Source organism: Stegodyphus dumicola, chromosome 7 (genome assembly GCF_044657685.1).
Source record: "Stegodyphus dumicola isolate Sdum_Otavi_A_Nest chromosome 7, ASM4465768v1".
Classification (NCBI taxonomy): Eukaryota; Metazoa; Arthropoda; class Arachnida; order Araneae; family Eresidae; genus Stegodyphus; species Stegodyphus dumicola.
The window spans coordinates 145,893,115-145,910,030 of NC_140774.1; the positions used below are offsets into that span (position 1 = coordinate 145,893,115).

Below are 16,916 nucleotides of genomic sequence, written 5' to 3' on the forward strand. Positions count from 1 at the left end.
GGAAACATGCTTTTTTCAGGCTTCAATAACTATAAATGGATATTCCCGTAATGATTTGTGAGCGCAAGATGGAATAAAGGATAATTTTTACTTTCATATTTTTTATTAATCAATAAATTTTTGCTGAGAAAATAAAAAGGAAACTTAAGCATATAAAATTAATGCAACTTATAGCACTTAATAGAATTTTAAACCGACATAGTTAACTAACAAAGGCCATTAATAAATTATTTTTATAAAATTTTTACTGGTAATTTTTCATGAAAAGTATAATCTATAAGTTGCATTTAATTTTCTATGGTTAAGTTTCCTTCTTACTTTTTCAGCAAAAATTTATTAGTTAATAAAAAATTGTGAAAGTAAAAATTATCCTTCTTTGCTTCTTGTGCTCACAAATCATTAATGGGAATATCCATTTACAATTATTAAAACCTGAAAAAAGCATGTCTGCGATGTTATCGTCATGCAATGATTTGTAGATACTTTATTTTTTACCACGATATTTTCGACAATGATGTTTTTAAACTGCAAAGTTTTTGAACCTCTTTATTTTCGACGACGATATTTTGTACCGCGATGTTTTAGAACTGCGATGTTTTCTCTTTGCGATGTTTTCTACCACGATGTTTTGTAGCACGGCATTTTCGCCTCGCGTTGTTTTCTCCGCGACGTTTTCGTCAGCGATGTTTTTGCCGCGATGTTATCGGCGGACACCGAACAGAATAAAGAATTATTTTTTTTCCAAAAGGGATTTAAAAGGGATTTTTATTCGTGAATTCTGTACGCACGAACGTATCTTCAAAAACGATTAGCCTTAGAACGTTGAAATTTTGTGTGTGGAACTGCTATAACATTTAGTTGTGCGCCTCCATTTTTACTGCTATGAGCAATAGCAAGCGCATATATATATATATAACTAAAATCTATCCTGGGCTTAAATTTCGTGATCGTTGGCTGTAGTCATATACTTCCAGTTACAGTGTTTTAAATGGTGAAAATATTCATGTTGTGGCAATATGAAGCCTTAAAAATTACTTAAAATAATGAAATCTAACTTTTAATGCGGTCTCCAGCATCCTATACTTATATTTAGGAAAGACTTCTACTCGTTACGAAAAAATTAAAAATACAAGAAGTTTGTCTCCCATACCACAAAAATTGAGCGGGATATTTAATTTTAAAATCTGCAGTTTTTGATATTATTTTCAACTTTCCTTTAGGTATGGGTTAATTAAGTTAGAATAATTCAAGGATAAGTTTAACTGAAGCGCAGAAAACGTGTGTGTAATTTAACAGGTCATGAAAGGAAGACACGTGTCCCCACTAGATTTTTTTAATTTATTGTACTGTGTATAACAATGCTATGCAAGCAGAATAATAACTAGTATTATAAATAGGTCTAAGAGTGATAAATATGGGTATAGAGATTTTGTTTCCTTTGCATTGAAACATAGTCTCTCACACACAAAAAACAGGAAGTATAGAAAATACTTCATGAATTTTATGATTCTGAAGTAAGAAAGTACTCGAAGGGTAGGAAAATTCCATATTATCGATGATCTCAGAAGTAAATCGAATAAAAAAAATTCCATAAGCTAAAATATCTTTTCCGTAAGCTTACTTTTATTAATTTTGTGGATACTTTTACCCAGTGTATTTGTTATTTCGCTATGTGGATGAAGATACGATGTTTCTTCCAGAACCTTATTTCTGGAGCAAGATCTAATATTCTGCTTCGAATCATTCTTCAAACTTTGCTTTCCTTTAAAACAAATAAAGAAGAAACGCATTAAAAATAAATGCAATTTATACATTATAACAGTAATCGGTTGCTCTCAGTATCATTTCTTTCTGATATTCCATTTAATAGCTTTACCACCAGAAAATTTCATTACATTGTGAAAAACTGAGTTCAGGGCTGTTTTACTGATGCATGCAATTTTTTTATCTGCTAAGGAGTAAATATTTTGGGCCTCAATATATAAGCATTTTTTTGTAATTAAATAAAACATAATTTACGTCTTCTGAATGTGAATGTATTTTTCAAACGTAGTGACGAATAGTTGAGTAACAATCATTTAATTAATTTTATTTACAGTTGTAAGAGGAATTTAATGTTCTTTTATTCATAAAAAAGACGCAACTAGGAATTTTAGAATACTTACTTTTGAAACATAACATAAAACGCTTACTAACAGGTAGATTAGACCTAAAGTTGGATTACATAACACTGTTATGCCATGGCACTTCCAAAATAATACAACTGCGCAATTGTCTATTTTTTTAACGGCAGCGGTGGCAGAGTTCAAGTTCAAAACATAGTAAAGGAGAGAAACGTCCCTCCGTAAACTTAAACCTCAAAATGAAGGGGAAAATGTATGCAGTTTATTTGTTACATAGTAATAATAAGAAGAAGATCAATTCACGAAACCAGAAGGTCAAATATCTATATTTAAAACAAAGAACTCATATCAATTTTACAGCTAAGAATTTCATTTTGTAATAAATTATAAACTTAGCTCAACTGATAACGTATCCTAATAATCTATTAATAGTAAACAAGAAATTGATCTTACGGTAACTTATGTGTAAAAGTTAAAATCCTCTATAATTATTAATCTTTTCTGTCTAATCAACCAGCATTTTATTGCGGTTTTTACCATGCAAACTAAAGACGAGCCTTTTACTTCTGAAAGTGTTCCGTGGAGTTATTGAATTCTTTTGAATTCTTCACAATGACATCTATCTTCCTTGAGAATATATTTATTATAGCAAACATTTACATTACCATGAAACTATCATGTATATGCATCCTGATCTAGGTAAACTCACGGATATACACTGCTGGCCATTAAAATTGCAATAAAAAGAAAAGAAATACTTCATGGCGTTGCAAATTTAATGGCCAGCAATGTTTTTGTACTGTTAGGTACAGTAAATATCTTTTTTTGTATTTACAAAAAATATATTTATTGTACGTAAGCAGTATACATGAACACAAAATGATTAAATTTGTAAGCAGTTTAGGAGTTTATAGAAGCGTGATATAAGTAGAAAAAGCTCGCGACTCTGTTGCGCAGACCATGGATGACAGAAACAGGCAACTCATTCCATGCTGCTTCAAATCTATGCCATACTTCATCAAACGTGTTAGCTGCAGAGAGGTGGCTGGCAGTCTCTCACCATTACATGATCGGGTTTTCAATGGAGACCGTTCAGGCCTAGGCAGCAGTCGGATACCCTGTGTATCGAGGAAGGTCAGAACACAATATGTAGTCTTGAATTATCTTGTTGCATGATGGCATTTGGCAGGCCTCAAAGATCGGGCACAATAACTTGACGTAAGATGTCAGAAATGTATCTATCTCCGTTCAGACTACCGGAGATCCGAGCTAAAGATGTGCGTGTCCTGCAGCCAATGTCTGTCCAAACCATCACACCCAAAACATCACCAGGTGCAGGGCCAGGTGCTGTCCAAAACATCACCAGGTGCAAAGCCCCTATGCCGATATGCAAGCTGGCGACGTGCGGTCTCCTCGGAACCTCCACACGTATACAGCCATCCCAATAATGCACGCAGAACCGGGACTTGTCTGAAAAGACGACATTGTGCCACTCATGTATCCAGCTTTGTCGTTCGGCGCACCATCTTTCTCTTTGATGGAGTCGCCATCTTTCTCTTTGATGCATTGTCAAGAAAGGCCGAAGGAATGATTACCGTGCTGATGGTCCACGCTGCTACAAACGTCGACGCACCGTACGAGCGGATACTGAGCCTACTGCAAACATGCCTATTTCCTGACTAATGGTCCGTGATGTGGTTATACGGTTTTGCAGGGCTGACCTCACAGTATGTTTGTCTTCTCGGGCGATACTCATATCAGAGCATTGTGATCCTGCATACTGTTCATTATGACCCTCATCAACCCATTGATTTCATATTCTCATGAGAGTGGATTGAAGTCGACTTCTGCGACGGGCGATATCACAGAACGGTAATCCACACTCTCGATAGGCAACGATCCTGCCTTTATCGAATTCTGACACTTTGCTGATAAGCATTTCGTTTCCTTATTCGAAGCATAGTACGATATTCTGAGCAAATTCTGACGTTACAAAGCGCTTTACGAATGAGAAATGTGATTTTGACGGTTGTCAGATCTTTCCTTCCTGGTGTTGCAATTTTAATGGCCAGCAGTGTATTTAATTCATGCATATTTAGCTTTTTGTATAAATATCGGAAGTACAAAATGCTCTCTAAATTAAAAATATCGTAAAATTTTGGGAAAATCACGTTTTCTAGAATTACGTCTAAAAGTCTGGCTTGAATCATTGACTTGAATGTGTAAATTTATACTTCTTTAAGTACAGTTTCTTCACCGGAGCATTCGATCTCATTCGAATGGGCTGGCTGTATGGTTGGTTTTGGTTTCCCGCGTGTAACGTGAATAAAGGTCAGTATCGCTGAGATGTCCACCACGAAAGCATCCCTTCTCTTAGTTACATACAGCTCGGTGTTTTTTCTTTTCCCAAATAAGAATAAGCAATCTGTTTATTAAACTCACTTAAACTCAATGCATTAGCAAAAGCCGACTAGATATTTTCTATCAGGGATGAAATTCTAATTTCGGTTCATTTATATAAACGATTTTATTTCCTCCATCTAGCTTAGTTTATCCGTACAAGTGTTTATCATTTGTTGTTTAAGCCGAAAAAACTTAGATCCTGTCTTGGGAACAAACACGCAATAATCTAACGCAAGAAGGGTGTTCTTCAGACTGAGCAAGACACGGCAGTATTCAGCTTCGATAAACTTTTAAACTATCATGAAACTAGCATAATTTAACTTTGAATAAGTGATTTGATTGTACCATGATTGATTCCACTTATCGCAATATTTTATTAAAAAATTCATTTCTTGTGAATAAATTTTTAAAGAGCTCTTTTTTTTAGCCCGACAAGTTAAGCAGAATTTTTTTCTTCCATCTATCTAATGCATAACTTCTGTTAAAAACGATAGTAGTCACGATTTGAAAATTACAGCTAAGGAAAATTAAATAAAAAATAAGGATTTTACGTCAATGAGATATTGATTTTAAATTCTGAAGCTGAATGAATGAATTCATTATTTGAATTCCACATGAAAAATAACGCTTTGGGTATTCCTTTTTGTATAGCTCGCAGGATAAACTCCTTATTGCCTCAAATGTGAGTAAAGTTATTAGAAAACACGAGGGAGACAATATACTGCAGTACCAATGACTGTGCAATATGACAGCTTAATGAGCACAGTAAACTGCTTTAAAGACTTAGAGTGTTGTCATAGGAATGAGAAGCGTAGAGCCTTAGGGAGTTTATTGTAAATATAGAAACTGAAGTCACAGTTTAGGAAAATGAGAGGAATGTTGTCGATAGTTGAGATTTATTGCAGAACCTATGCGTAAATTTAGAAGATGGGCTTTGGAAAATGGAATATTCAGTTCATTATGAATTGGTAAATTTCTAATGAGTCGAACACTATTCATGAGCGCATGGAGAGTTGTGTTTCGCATATTCTGGAGTTTATTAGAATTGCTTAAGAAGACTTGATTGCAGACAATAATTGCATGGCCATGCAGAGTTTCGTTGAGGTGAGATTTGTTATCCGTTAACTAAAATTATATTTGAATTTACTCGGAAAAAAATAAAGCTTTAAGTTTGCTAATATGAGTTTTATGCTGCAAAAAAGGATTTTAAGGTAATTTTTTTACATTTATGATGTTAAAAGTCACAACACAGATTTTCTTAAAATTAAAAATTTGATGTTAATTTTTTTTCGTTTTATATTATGTTTCACTGTATAACATATTTGTATGATGTATAAATATTTGCTTTTTTTATTCCATTTTAATTTTTAAAATAATGTGAATTGCCTTTATTTATTTATTTATTTACGAATTTAGCGCATTTTATATAATAATTCAAGTGCGTCTTTTTATTTAATTAAATTTGTGGCTACTTTTTATGTAAGTGTTTGTATCATCCCTTATGTTAAAGGTTGTGTAACTCTGATTCGAACGGAGAAAGTTGAAATATAGTTTAATTTGAACTTATATGCGTAAAACACCTACTACCTGGTTTAGCAGTAGTATTTTGTCTTTAAATTAATAATTTTTGGCGATTTCTTGACAACTTGGCGACATTCTTGAAATTTTCTGGAAAATATTTTTAAAGCCTTAAAGAATTACTTTCCCGAAGTTTCCAGTATTGGTGTTCAACCTTATAAATACAACTATGTTTGGGTCTAAGGCCTCTTTGTCAGTTAGGTTATTAATTCATTTTAGATTTGTGCGGCTTTATTGAGCTCTTTCAGTCCCGACTATATTGATTTCTTCTGTGAGTTTCGGGAGTCTGTGATATTCTTCACTGTTAAGGAGAATTTGACTTAATCAGTGTTACTTTCTTAAAGGTATTTATAGCTCTTTACGTTGCTTTCAGTCTTACAATTATGGCTTTCAGTAAGTGTCAATTTCTTTCACCTCATCTGACGTTAAAGGTGCATGTAAAGTTGTAGCGCGCTACGATTTAAATAGTATAATTTTTCAATTTTCCATTCAAAGTATGACATAAAACTGCAATTTATGTGATGTGTATCTTATAAATTTATTTATATGTTATACTTCTTTCTATAAATAACAAATATTTTCAAGAATGTTTTTATTATTATTTGATACATTATTTTGTAAAGCAAATGTTATAAAATAATTTGTAAATATTTCTATAAAATCCTAACATTTTTGTAGAGTTTGTAAAAATTTCGAATTAACTGACGCCATTTAAACTTAGAGTTAAATAACTAACCTTTCTCTACTAAACTGTATACATTGATTATAATACCTATGTGTGTCATCTAATTCAAGCATTTGTTCTTTCAGAAGGTCCATTTTGCGCACGCACATGGGATGGATGGCAATGTTGGCCAGACACGCCGGGTGGCGAAATAGCTGAAAGTCCATGTCAGGAGCATGTCTATTTTACCAGTGAACCGCCTCCATGCCCAAGTAAATTTTTCATTTTTTGCACATTATCATTTCAGTTGTAATAGACCTCCAAAGTCTGTGAGATTTAATATAGAAACACCAAGGTAAACAGAAGCCAAAAAACATAAAGTCTTCTCATACTCGGTTCGGTTATCTTCAGCCCCCCTTCCGTTATATGAAGACAGAAATTCTAAGAACTGAAGTTTTTATTCCCCTTTTTTTATTATGAATTTTTGCCAAAAAGACTCATATGAACTACTTTAGAATTTGGTCATTTTTTAAAAAATGATGCTCGATTTCTTATAAGTTACAATAGACTATAACGAAAGTTTCAAAAAACTGCACAATTAAATATATTTTATTCACCGATCATACACCCAGCACTCCAGTATAAGAATTTAATTAAATGTAATAGGCTTTACAACACTGACAGTTCCAGTCACATGAAAATTCAATAAAGTATACGTTCATTAAGATTTTTAAAGGTCCTTTATAATCAAATTATAAGTGCAAAGTTGCTTCTTTCCTTAATAAAAGCATTTAATCAAAAAATAAAATAAATTAAAAACAGTCAGCAGTATACAAATATAGGCCCCTCAAAAACAATGCCAAAATGACATAATTTAAAGCAGAAATATCAAATTCAGTATCTCAAATGGACCAAATAAATAATCGTCAATGTTCAAGCCGCAAGAAAGGGAGATGCTATTTTAATACCTAATTATACGAGTATATATATATAACTTAAGCAAGTACATAAAATCTTATCTAACACTGCAGTTTGTTCTGCAGAAGTCATTCAAATGACGAAATTATTCATGTTTTGGTAATGTCAAATTTAAAAAAAAAATTAATTTTGACAAATAACGAAATGTAACTACATTAATAATTATAGTTTATGTATGTAGCTAGTCTAACAGTAAATATTCTAACAATATTTATAATCAGTTTATTGCTATAAATATCTAAGTATATTTAATATCGGTTCATTTGTTGTTCTAAACAGTGTATTGTACAAGGAAGTCATGTCCCGACATCAGATTTGTATATTAAAGGAACATATGGAAAGCCCACGCAGTAGATAGATACGTATTGTTTCTCTTCTGACATATTTTCCCCAACAACCTGTCGGATGTTTGAGGGACTACCGCTCGCACTATCGATTTTAAGAACAGAGTTCTGATGAGTGTCGCTTAACTTGGATCTCGCTGGGGACTTGTCTGTTTTCGTAAACTGCAAGAATTTTTTCATTCTGATATGTGTTGCCATGCATGGAAATTACGTACAATGCAATTATGCGCTTTCTCGTAACTCCGCAAAAATCATGTAAAATTCGAAATATACTTATATTTTTGAATTTTGCTTTAGAGCTGTGTCATATTAGGTGGAATTCCAATTTTTACTTCCTTAACGAAGTAAACGAGTAACTATAAACGCGAAAATGTTCGAGTATTATATTTCTACAGAAATATCCATTTTGAACGTTCCCGTACCCATTCTTTCCAGTGAAATCTGTACATATGGACATATTTAAGGACACCTTTTTCCAAAAGAGATTGTTAAATCAAGTTAACATGGTTTCAAAAGGGATTTTAAGGCCCAAAGAAGTTCAAAAGAGATTCAAGGTTACGAATGTATGTATGTATATATATACCTATATATATATAGGTATAATTCAAAACCAATTAGCTATAGAATGGTGAAATTTCATATATGGGATTGCAATAACATCTAGTTGTACACCTCCTTTTTTATTCCAATCTGCAATACCAATATATATATATACGCACATCCCTTACACGATCTTCCATTTTCGCAGTCGTTGGTCGTAGTCATACGCTGTCAGATACAGAAATGTTTGAAATGACGAAAATATTAATTTTTTTGGCATTGTTAAATTAAATTTTTTTTTCGGCAAGTAGAGAAATCTAACTTACACTGAGGACTCCCCGTTCCTATACTGATATATGGGAAAATTTTATACTGTTCATGAAAAAATACAATTATAAGAAATTTTATTCACGTACGGCAAAAAATTGACCGGGAATTTTGAAATTTAGAATGTTTGATGTCATTTTCAACTTGCCTTGAGATTTGTTAATTGAATTAGAATTATTTAAGGAAATAAGCTTAAATGGAGTTCCGTAATAAATATGTAAAATTTAATATACCATAAAAGGAAATCGTAAAGTGTTCACATCAGATTTTTACAAATGTTTTACTAATATTTTACAATTTTTTCTTACTTTGTTGGAGTGAACAGAGAATCGCAGGAAAATAAGTCAAGGGCCACATGCAGCCGCGAGTCTGATATGCCTGACTTAAAGTCTATGCAAGAAATGGAAAAACCGCCAGTCTTAGAAACAGTACAAAAAACTGAATTTCACTTGAAAGTATTGTTTTAATCAAATTTATTTCAATTAAGTTTTTGTGATACACTCACATATCTTCACGTTTCTATGTGAAGACAGCATTAAGAAATTATAAAAGATAGAATTAAGGAAAATATATTTGAAAATGCGCTCTTATGAATTTCATGAATAACTATGTAGAAATGTTAGGTTTATTTTGGAGCAGAAATCATGAAAAATCTTCAGTGCGCGAACCCGGATCTAAACTCCCAACCTCTCGATCGCTGGCCTAACGTAATTTCTAATTACATCAGGAAGACAGGCGGTAAGGAAAGAGGTAATTCCTTACATTGTCCTCCACTTAAAAGTAACTAGAGAAGAGGGAATTCAGTCATCAGATTTCAGCGTTGTCCACCACATTTTAGCCTGATTCCCACTTGAAAAGTCTTATCAGAAAATACCATAAATCAGCACTTCCGTGTCACCAGAATTTAATAGCGGAATTTCTTGATTGCTGGCTTGACGTGCTGTCCAGTTACATGACACGCAGTAAAGAAATAGAAACATTCTTACAACTGTGTTGTTCCGTCGTGAAGATACCGAGCTCTGTAATGAAGAATTTAACTGATGATATGTTAGGTAATTTTGATACTAAGAAGATGAAGTCTGACCGTTCTCCGGTTCGGATGTGAAAAGATTTTTCTCACCTAATTCTTCGTTGAATGTATCAGGTTCAATGTTTCTTCTAACCTTCTTCGGAAACATACAAGGACCTGACTAGAACAGAGAGCTTACTAAAGCTATGTTCACTAATTGTAGTAAGTAGACAGGATACAGACGAAGGGTATACAAAACCCTTTATTTTTCTTTATATACAATGACTTCCGTACTTCGGAATACAATGACCCTCCACTCGGGGTCTAACGTAAAAGATATCAAAATAAAACTAAACTCTAATTTAACTTTAGAATAATACACGTGTAAGATTGGCCTTATAGTAACAGGAAGCGTATGCAGCACAGAGACTGTGAACACTACAATACGTTTAATTTATCAAGAGGATTAATACCTCTGGCCTGGAAGGCAATTAGCAACTGCGTAACTTCTAAGGTAAGCGGCCTGCTTCGAACTCACGGCTTCCTCTCTCTCTCTTGGCAAAAAGGCCACACTTAAATACTTGGCGTTCGCCAGACAACTTTGCATAAACTCCTTCACGCTTATAATTCTGGCCGGAAGTAGAAAATAAGAAGTGATAGTAAAGATTTAAAATAAAATAAACGTTAGTAAAACTTAAGATCCTTACATACTTCCCGCCAGAGTTAATAAGTTTGAAACTGAGGTCTAAAACGACCTTGTTGAAAACTTTTAGCTCTAGAAAATAACGCGAGGCCAACCTTTTACAATCATAACTTAGCTAGAAACTTGAAAATTTAAAAGAAAGAAATCTGTTACAATAGCAGCTCCCGGGATATACAACAATCTTTTTTTTTTCATCTGTACTGCATCTAAACAGGAGCTTTATTCAATTCTGGTTCCTTCCAGAGATCTGGAAGGAAAACTAGTTTAATGAAATGTTACAGAATGACATTGCAAATAACATATAGAATATACTTCTCTTAACATTCTTATTTCATTCATGACTATTTTAATTATCTCTCCCCGTGCTCTCTGACATGTGTTGTAAAAGAACACCAAACACGAATGTGTTTCTGTCTACGTGTGCCACACTTCCTCCTACAATCAAAACACTAACGTGTTAAAATTCAACATACGAGACCTCTTAACACACCCTACTTTCAACTCTAAACCCTGAGGTACTATTCTAAAAGTGGCTAACTCTAAAGTGTAGCGTCAGAGAGCCTAAATCCATCATTCAATCTTTACCACATATTTGCCATGATTTAATCTTTACAGTCACACGAATAACAAATTTTTAACATTACTTTCACTTTTACCATATCACGGTATTTCTTAACATTTAAAATAACAGTTCACATGTATATAAGAACATATCAACATGCCGTTAATTTTACACATTTGAAAACATACATTAGTAGTACATTGTTAACTTCTATTTTTTTCAAAGCAAGTGCCAATTCTCTCTACATTGAAATAATACTACATTTCAAAAAGTCTTTCAGACTAAAACTTCTCTCTTGCTAGAATGTTTTAAATAAAATTTATACAATAACTTTTTTTACAATATTTAAGTTCTTACACAACGCTATTATACATCAACTTTAGTTTTACGCGCGACTAATTGAAAAACATAATAAGAAAATCGGTCACAACTCATTTCTCGCCCTTTCGGCGATAAAGGTAGACCTCGCATGAGGTAAAACTTCTTGAAATCTGCCACTTGCAGTAAGAATGAAAGATTAACTTAAGTTTGCAAAGTAACATAAAATTTTACTTATCTTTGTAATATTCAGACATCCTTTTCTGGGCCCAGTCTTTAAAGGTGCTGCAGACCGTAGCTTGGTAGATCCTCCTTCTTGTACGGGCTCGCCCTTCAGTGCTTTCCTCTGGAAGCTTCCGTTTTTCACCCGTTCGGCCACCCTTGAACAACTTCCTTTTCTCCTCTGCTTGTGGTCTTGGCCGTTTAAAGGCAGCTGGTCTTGGTGGAACCGGGAAACTTCTGTCGTGATCTTGCTTGGACCTCGTTGTTGGCCGTTCAAATTTTTCTTGTACTTTTTCCTCCGCCGCTGATGGCCCTTCCGCAGTTCGGCGACTTTTGCTGCGGAGAGTTCTGTCGGATGAGTCGATCTTCCGTTTTAAAGTCGGGTTATAGTTGCCGTCCTTTCTCCCGGTCCTTTCCACATACGTCGTCCTTCTCCCTTCTTCATTCTGGGGGTGTTCGTGAACTCTGTTTTCTGGACGGTGGAACGGCTTCTTTTTCTTTTTACCTTCAATTTTTCCGCGGGGCAATTTTCTTTTCACTTGCTTCTGTCTCTCATTGGCTTGCCCTTGTACTTGTCGTTTTCCCACCTCTGGAACTTGTACCTGCGGTGTCTGCCGTACCGGATCCTGCAAAAGATCTGAAAAGATTTGCATTTTATTACGATCGAAGTAGGGCTTAATTTGATCAATATTTGCGGAACAGGTTTCACCATTTCTGGCCTTTAACACTACAACAGCGTGAGTTATTTTTTCTATAACATATGGTCCTTCAAAGCGTGGAAAAAATTTGGCAGTTTTATCTTCTGGTGCTGAAGAAAGTGAATGCTTAATTTTTAAAACTTCATCCCCTACTTTATAAGTTACTCCCCGTCGTTTCAGATCATAGTATAACTTCTGTTTTCTTTGTGCTACTTCCGTATTCTTTTTTGCTTCTTTTATTAGTTTTTCTATATCACCCATTTTAAATTCTGGGGCTCTTTGTTGCACATAAAATAGTTTATCTAACGGTGTTATAACCTTTCTGCCTAGAAATAACTCAGCAGGAGTTTTGCCCGTTGTATCATGTTTTGCGGTCCTAAGGGCGAAAGCAAATTCATTGACATAGTTATCCCAGCTTTTATGAAAATTTTTAACATAACTACGGATAATTTTCACTATATTTCTGTTGACCCGTTCCGCTATATTTGATTGCGGCCGATACGGGACCATTTTTAAATGACGTATGCCCAGTTTTTGGCACATGTCTTCAAATATATTACTTACAAATTGAGGACCATTATCCGATATAACTTTTAGGGGTGCCCCGTATTTTAAAATATATTTATTTAAAATAGAATCGGTAACTAATTTCGCGGAGGCTCGTTTTAAGGGAACAATTTCGGTCCATTTACTAAAATGATCAACCATAACAAGGAGATAGCGACTTTTGTTTAACTGACTTTTTGGGAAAGGGCCCAATAAATCGATGCCGATTATTTCATTTGGAAATTCGGATTTAATACTATTTAGAAACCCGGCCGGGCGGAAATTAATATAATTAACGGCTTGACATGTTGGGCAGGACTGGACATACGCCCTTGTTAACTTTTGCAGTTCAGGAAAGTAGACTGCCTCGTGTACGCGTTGAGTAGTTTTTCGAATACCAGCATGAGAAGCTAAAGGGCTGTCATGGAGCTCTTGCAGGATATTTAATCTAAGACTAGCTGGGATAACAGGTCGAAATTCGTTGTTGGAATTCGTAGTTTTTGTGTAGAATAATAGACCATCTATTAGTTCGTAATGGGCCGCCCTATTTCTTATCGCCACAATATCTTGGTGGCTAAAATTTTCAGGATCCTTCAAATACTCATAAATACTTCCAAACTCAGGATCCTTACCCAGTTCGGTTATTACAGTTTCTCGGGAATTTATTGTACACGCTGTAAGCATTTCAACTTTTACGGTATTACCTTGTTCGTCTAATTTAATTCGTGATAGGGCATCTGCTACGATATTTTCCTTTCCGGGGGTATGCTTGATTACCAGATTATATTCTTGCAGCTTGAGTGCCCATCTTATTAACCTTGGGGATAAATTTTTCCCTGAGTACAATCTAGTTACCGCCGCATGATCAGAATATACTGTTATCGGCGCCTTTCCAAAATAGACTCGGAACTTTTGCACTGCTAACAGAACTGCAAGTGCTTCTCTCTCGGTCGCGGAATAGTTTCTTTGTGTTTGATTTAAAGTTCGGCTAAAAAATGCCACGGGCTGCTGATTTTGCGAAAGTACCGCTCCTACCGCATAATCCGAAGCATCCGCTGAAATTTCTAAATTTTCATCCTTTTCAGGAAATTTCAACACAGGGACTTGCGTTAATGCTTGTTTTAATTTTTCGAAAGCACTATTGGCTTCGGCCGTCCACGAGAATCTTGCCTTTTTCCTTTTTAATTTTAACAATGGCTCAGCGATAGCCGCAAAATCTTTTATAAAGGACCTATAATATGAACAAAGTCCTAGAAAAGAAGAGAGCTTCTTCGCCGTGTTTGGAGTCGGATACTTTTGTACAGCGATTATTTTTGATTCATCTGTCTCGATCCCTTTTTGCGATATTTTGTAACCTAAATATTTTAATTCAGGGGCTGCAAATTTGCATTTTTCGACATTAACTTTTAGACCGGCCTCATTTAATAAAGAAAACACCTGTCTTAAACCCTGTACATGTTGGTCTAGATTATCACTAGTAATAATGATATCGTCTAAATAGATAAATGTGGACTTTCCAAGAACAGGTCTTAACACAATGTCCATGCATCGCTGAAATGTTGCCGGGGCGCCTGAAAGGCCAAACGGCATACGCAAAAATGCATAAGTGCCAGACTTGGTTATAAAAGCAGTCTTAGGCACGTCCTCAGGCCTGACCCCTATTTGAAAATAACCATTCGTTAAGTCTAAAGTCGTCATAAATTTGGTTGATTTTATGTTCCTTAAAATTTCTTCTATGATCGGTAACGGATATTCCGGATATTTCGTTATGGAATTTAATTTACGGTAATCAATAGCGAATCTCCACCTTTTTGGATGCTCCAAAGGATAATCATTATTTTTCTTACATAAAACCACCGGACTAGCATAACTACTTGAGATGGGCGTTATGATCTTTTTACGTAGCATATCGGTAATATGCCATTCTATAATTTTTTCCTTATTCTTATCATACCGGTATGGTTTTTGACGAACCGGCAATGCATCTCCGGTGTCAATACTATAATTAGTAACCTGAGTAAATCCTGGAATATCACTAAATAAGGAAGCAAATTCACTTACCACTTGTCGGATTCTATCTTGCTCGTCATTAGGCAGGTGGTCAAGATTTAACCTTGGCGGTTCAACCTTTTCTACACGCACTGGTTTCATCGTCAGCTTAAGGGACGCTTCATTAAAATCCAGTGTAGCTTGTGCGTCTGAAAGAAAGTCTATTCCTAGGATTAAATGTGCTTGCAAATTCTTTACTATAAAAAACATCACCTTTACTTGTTCGTCCTTGATACGGATGTACAAAGGTACTTTACCTACGCACTTACATTGTTCTCCTTGCGCCGCTAATACTGTTTTATTATCCGCATTATATATGCGGTATTTGCGAAAATACTTTCTAAAAAAGACTTCTGCCACACAGGAACACTGCGCGCCGGTATCCAGGAGTGCGGTGGCCGGGATATTATTTACCAAGACTTCAATCTTCGGAAGAGTTAAATTTTTCACCATTACTGTATTTAACTTGTAGGAAGAGGGGTTTTCGTGGCCTTCGGATTTCCGCACCCTCTCGTCAGCAGAAATCCGTTTTAGTTTAAATTATTTTTCCTTTCCGTGCTTTCCTTCTTTTTCCACTGGCCTTGAGACTTTTTTCCTGGGTTGCTATTGAACTGTGGACGTTCGCCGGCTGTTTTTGAATGCTCGGGTTTCCTTGCCCACTGATTCGCTTTTTCTCCGTAGCCATGTGCTTGAGTTTGCTATAGTCTTGGCGTACCAAATTGGTTTCGCTGTTGATATTGGCGTCTTCTTTCGACGTCCGCCGTTCTTCTACCTTCAAACTGGATTGCTAGCTCAAATAATTTTTCCAGTGTAGTCGGATTTCTCAATTCAATAAAGTCTTGCACTTGGGGTAGTAACCTCGGCAAAATCACTTGAATTATTTCAGGATCCGGACGGTTTCCATACAAGAGCTTGAAAACGTGAATTTTTCTTAAAATAAAGCTCGAGAGGTTTTCCATTCTTTGTTGATATATACTGAAAAGTTCTGTTTCTAATTTCGCACGATCCCTTACAACAGGGAAGGCTTTTAGTAGGTTTAGTAAATTTTCGTAAGTATAGGTGGGACTTCCTGCTTGACCCAAGAGACTTCTGCCGATATATTTGAACCAGTTAAGCGCTTGGCCCCTCAAAGCGCTGGTAGCTAAGGTAACTTTTTGAAACTCGTGCACGGGGTAGAGCATGAAGTGGTCATCCAATTTTTCCAAAAAACTGGTTACCGGTGAGTTTCCATTAAATGTTGCTTCTGGTTTCATCGAAGCGCGCATGGTCTGGACGATGTACCCAAATCCTTCCAGGGCAGCAGCTGGCATTTCTGGATTCTGAGCCGTTTCTGCAGGCAGCACAGGTTCTTCTTGAAGCTCGGCCATGGTTATTCTTCTTCGTCGGGCGCCACTATCAGGTTCAATGTTTCTTCTAACCTTCTTCGGAAACATACAATGACCTGACTAGAACAGAGAGCTTACTAAAGCTATGTTCACTAATTGTAGTAAGTAGACAGGATACAGACGAAGGGTATACAAAACCCTTTATTTTTCTTTATATACAATGACTTCCGTACTTCGGAATACAATGACCCTCCACTCGGGGTCTAACGTAAAAGATATCAAAATAAGACTAAACTCTAATTTAACTTTAGAATAATACACGTGTAAGATTGGCCTTATAGTAACAGGAAGCGTATGCAGCACAGAGACTGTGAACACTACAATACGTTTAATTTATCAAGAGGATTAATACCTCTGGCCTGGAAGGCAATTAGCAACTGCGTAACTTCTAAGGTAAGCGGCCTGCTTCGAACTCACGGCTTCCTCTCTCTCTTGGCAAAAAGGCCACACTTAAATACTTGGCGTTC

At 35.4% G+C, this 16,916-nt stretch overlaps 1 protein-coding gene across 2 annotated transcripts in view; it reads left to right on the forward strand.

The window, feature by feature from the left end:
• The window catches only part of LOC118189561 (calcitonin gene-related peptide type 1 receptor-like), a 501,544-nt gene that overhangs the window by 240,106 nt on the left and 244,522 nt on the right, over window positions 1-16,916 (forward strand). For both annotated transcript variants that reach the window (XM_035360181.2, XM_035360189.2), the window contains exon 4: window positions 6,915-7,040. In XM_035360181.2, coding sequence (XP_035216072.1) covers window positions 6,915-7,040 — 126 coding nt within the window. The remainder of the gene's footprint in view (window positions 1-6,914; window positions 7,041-16,916) is intronic.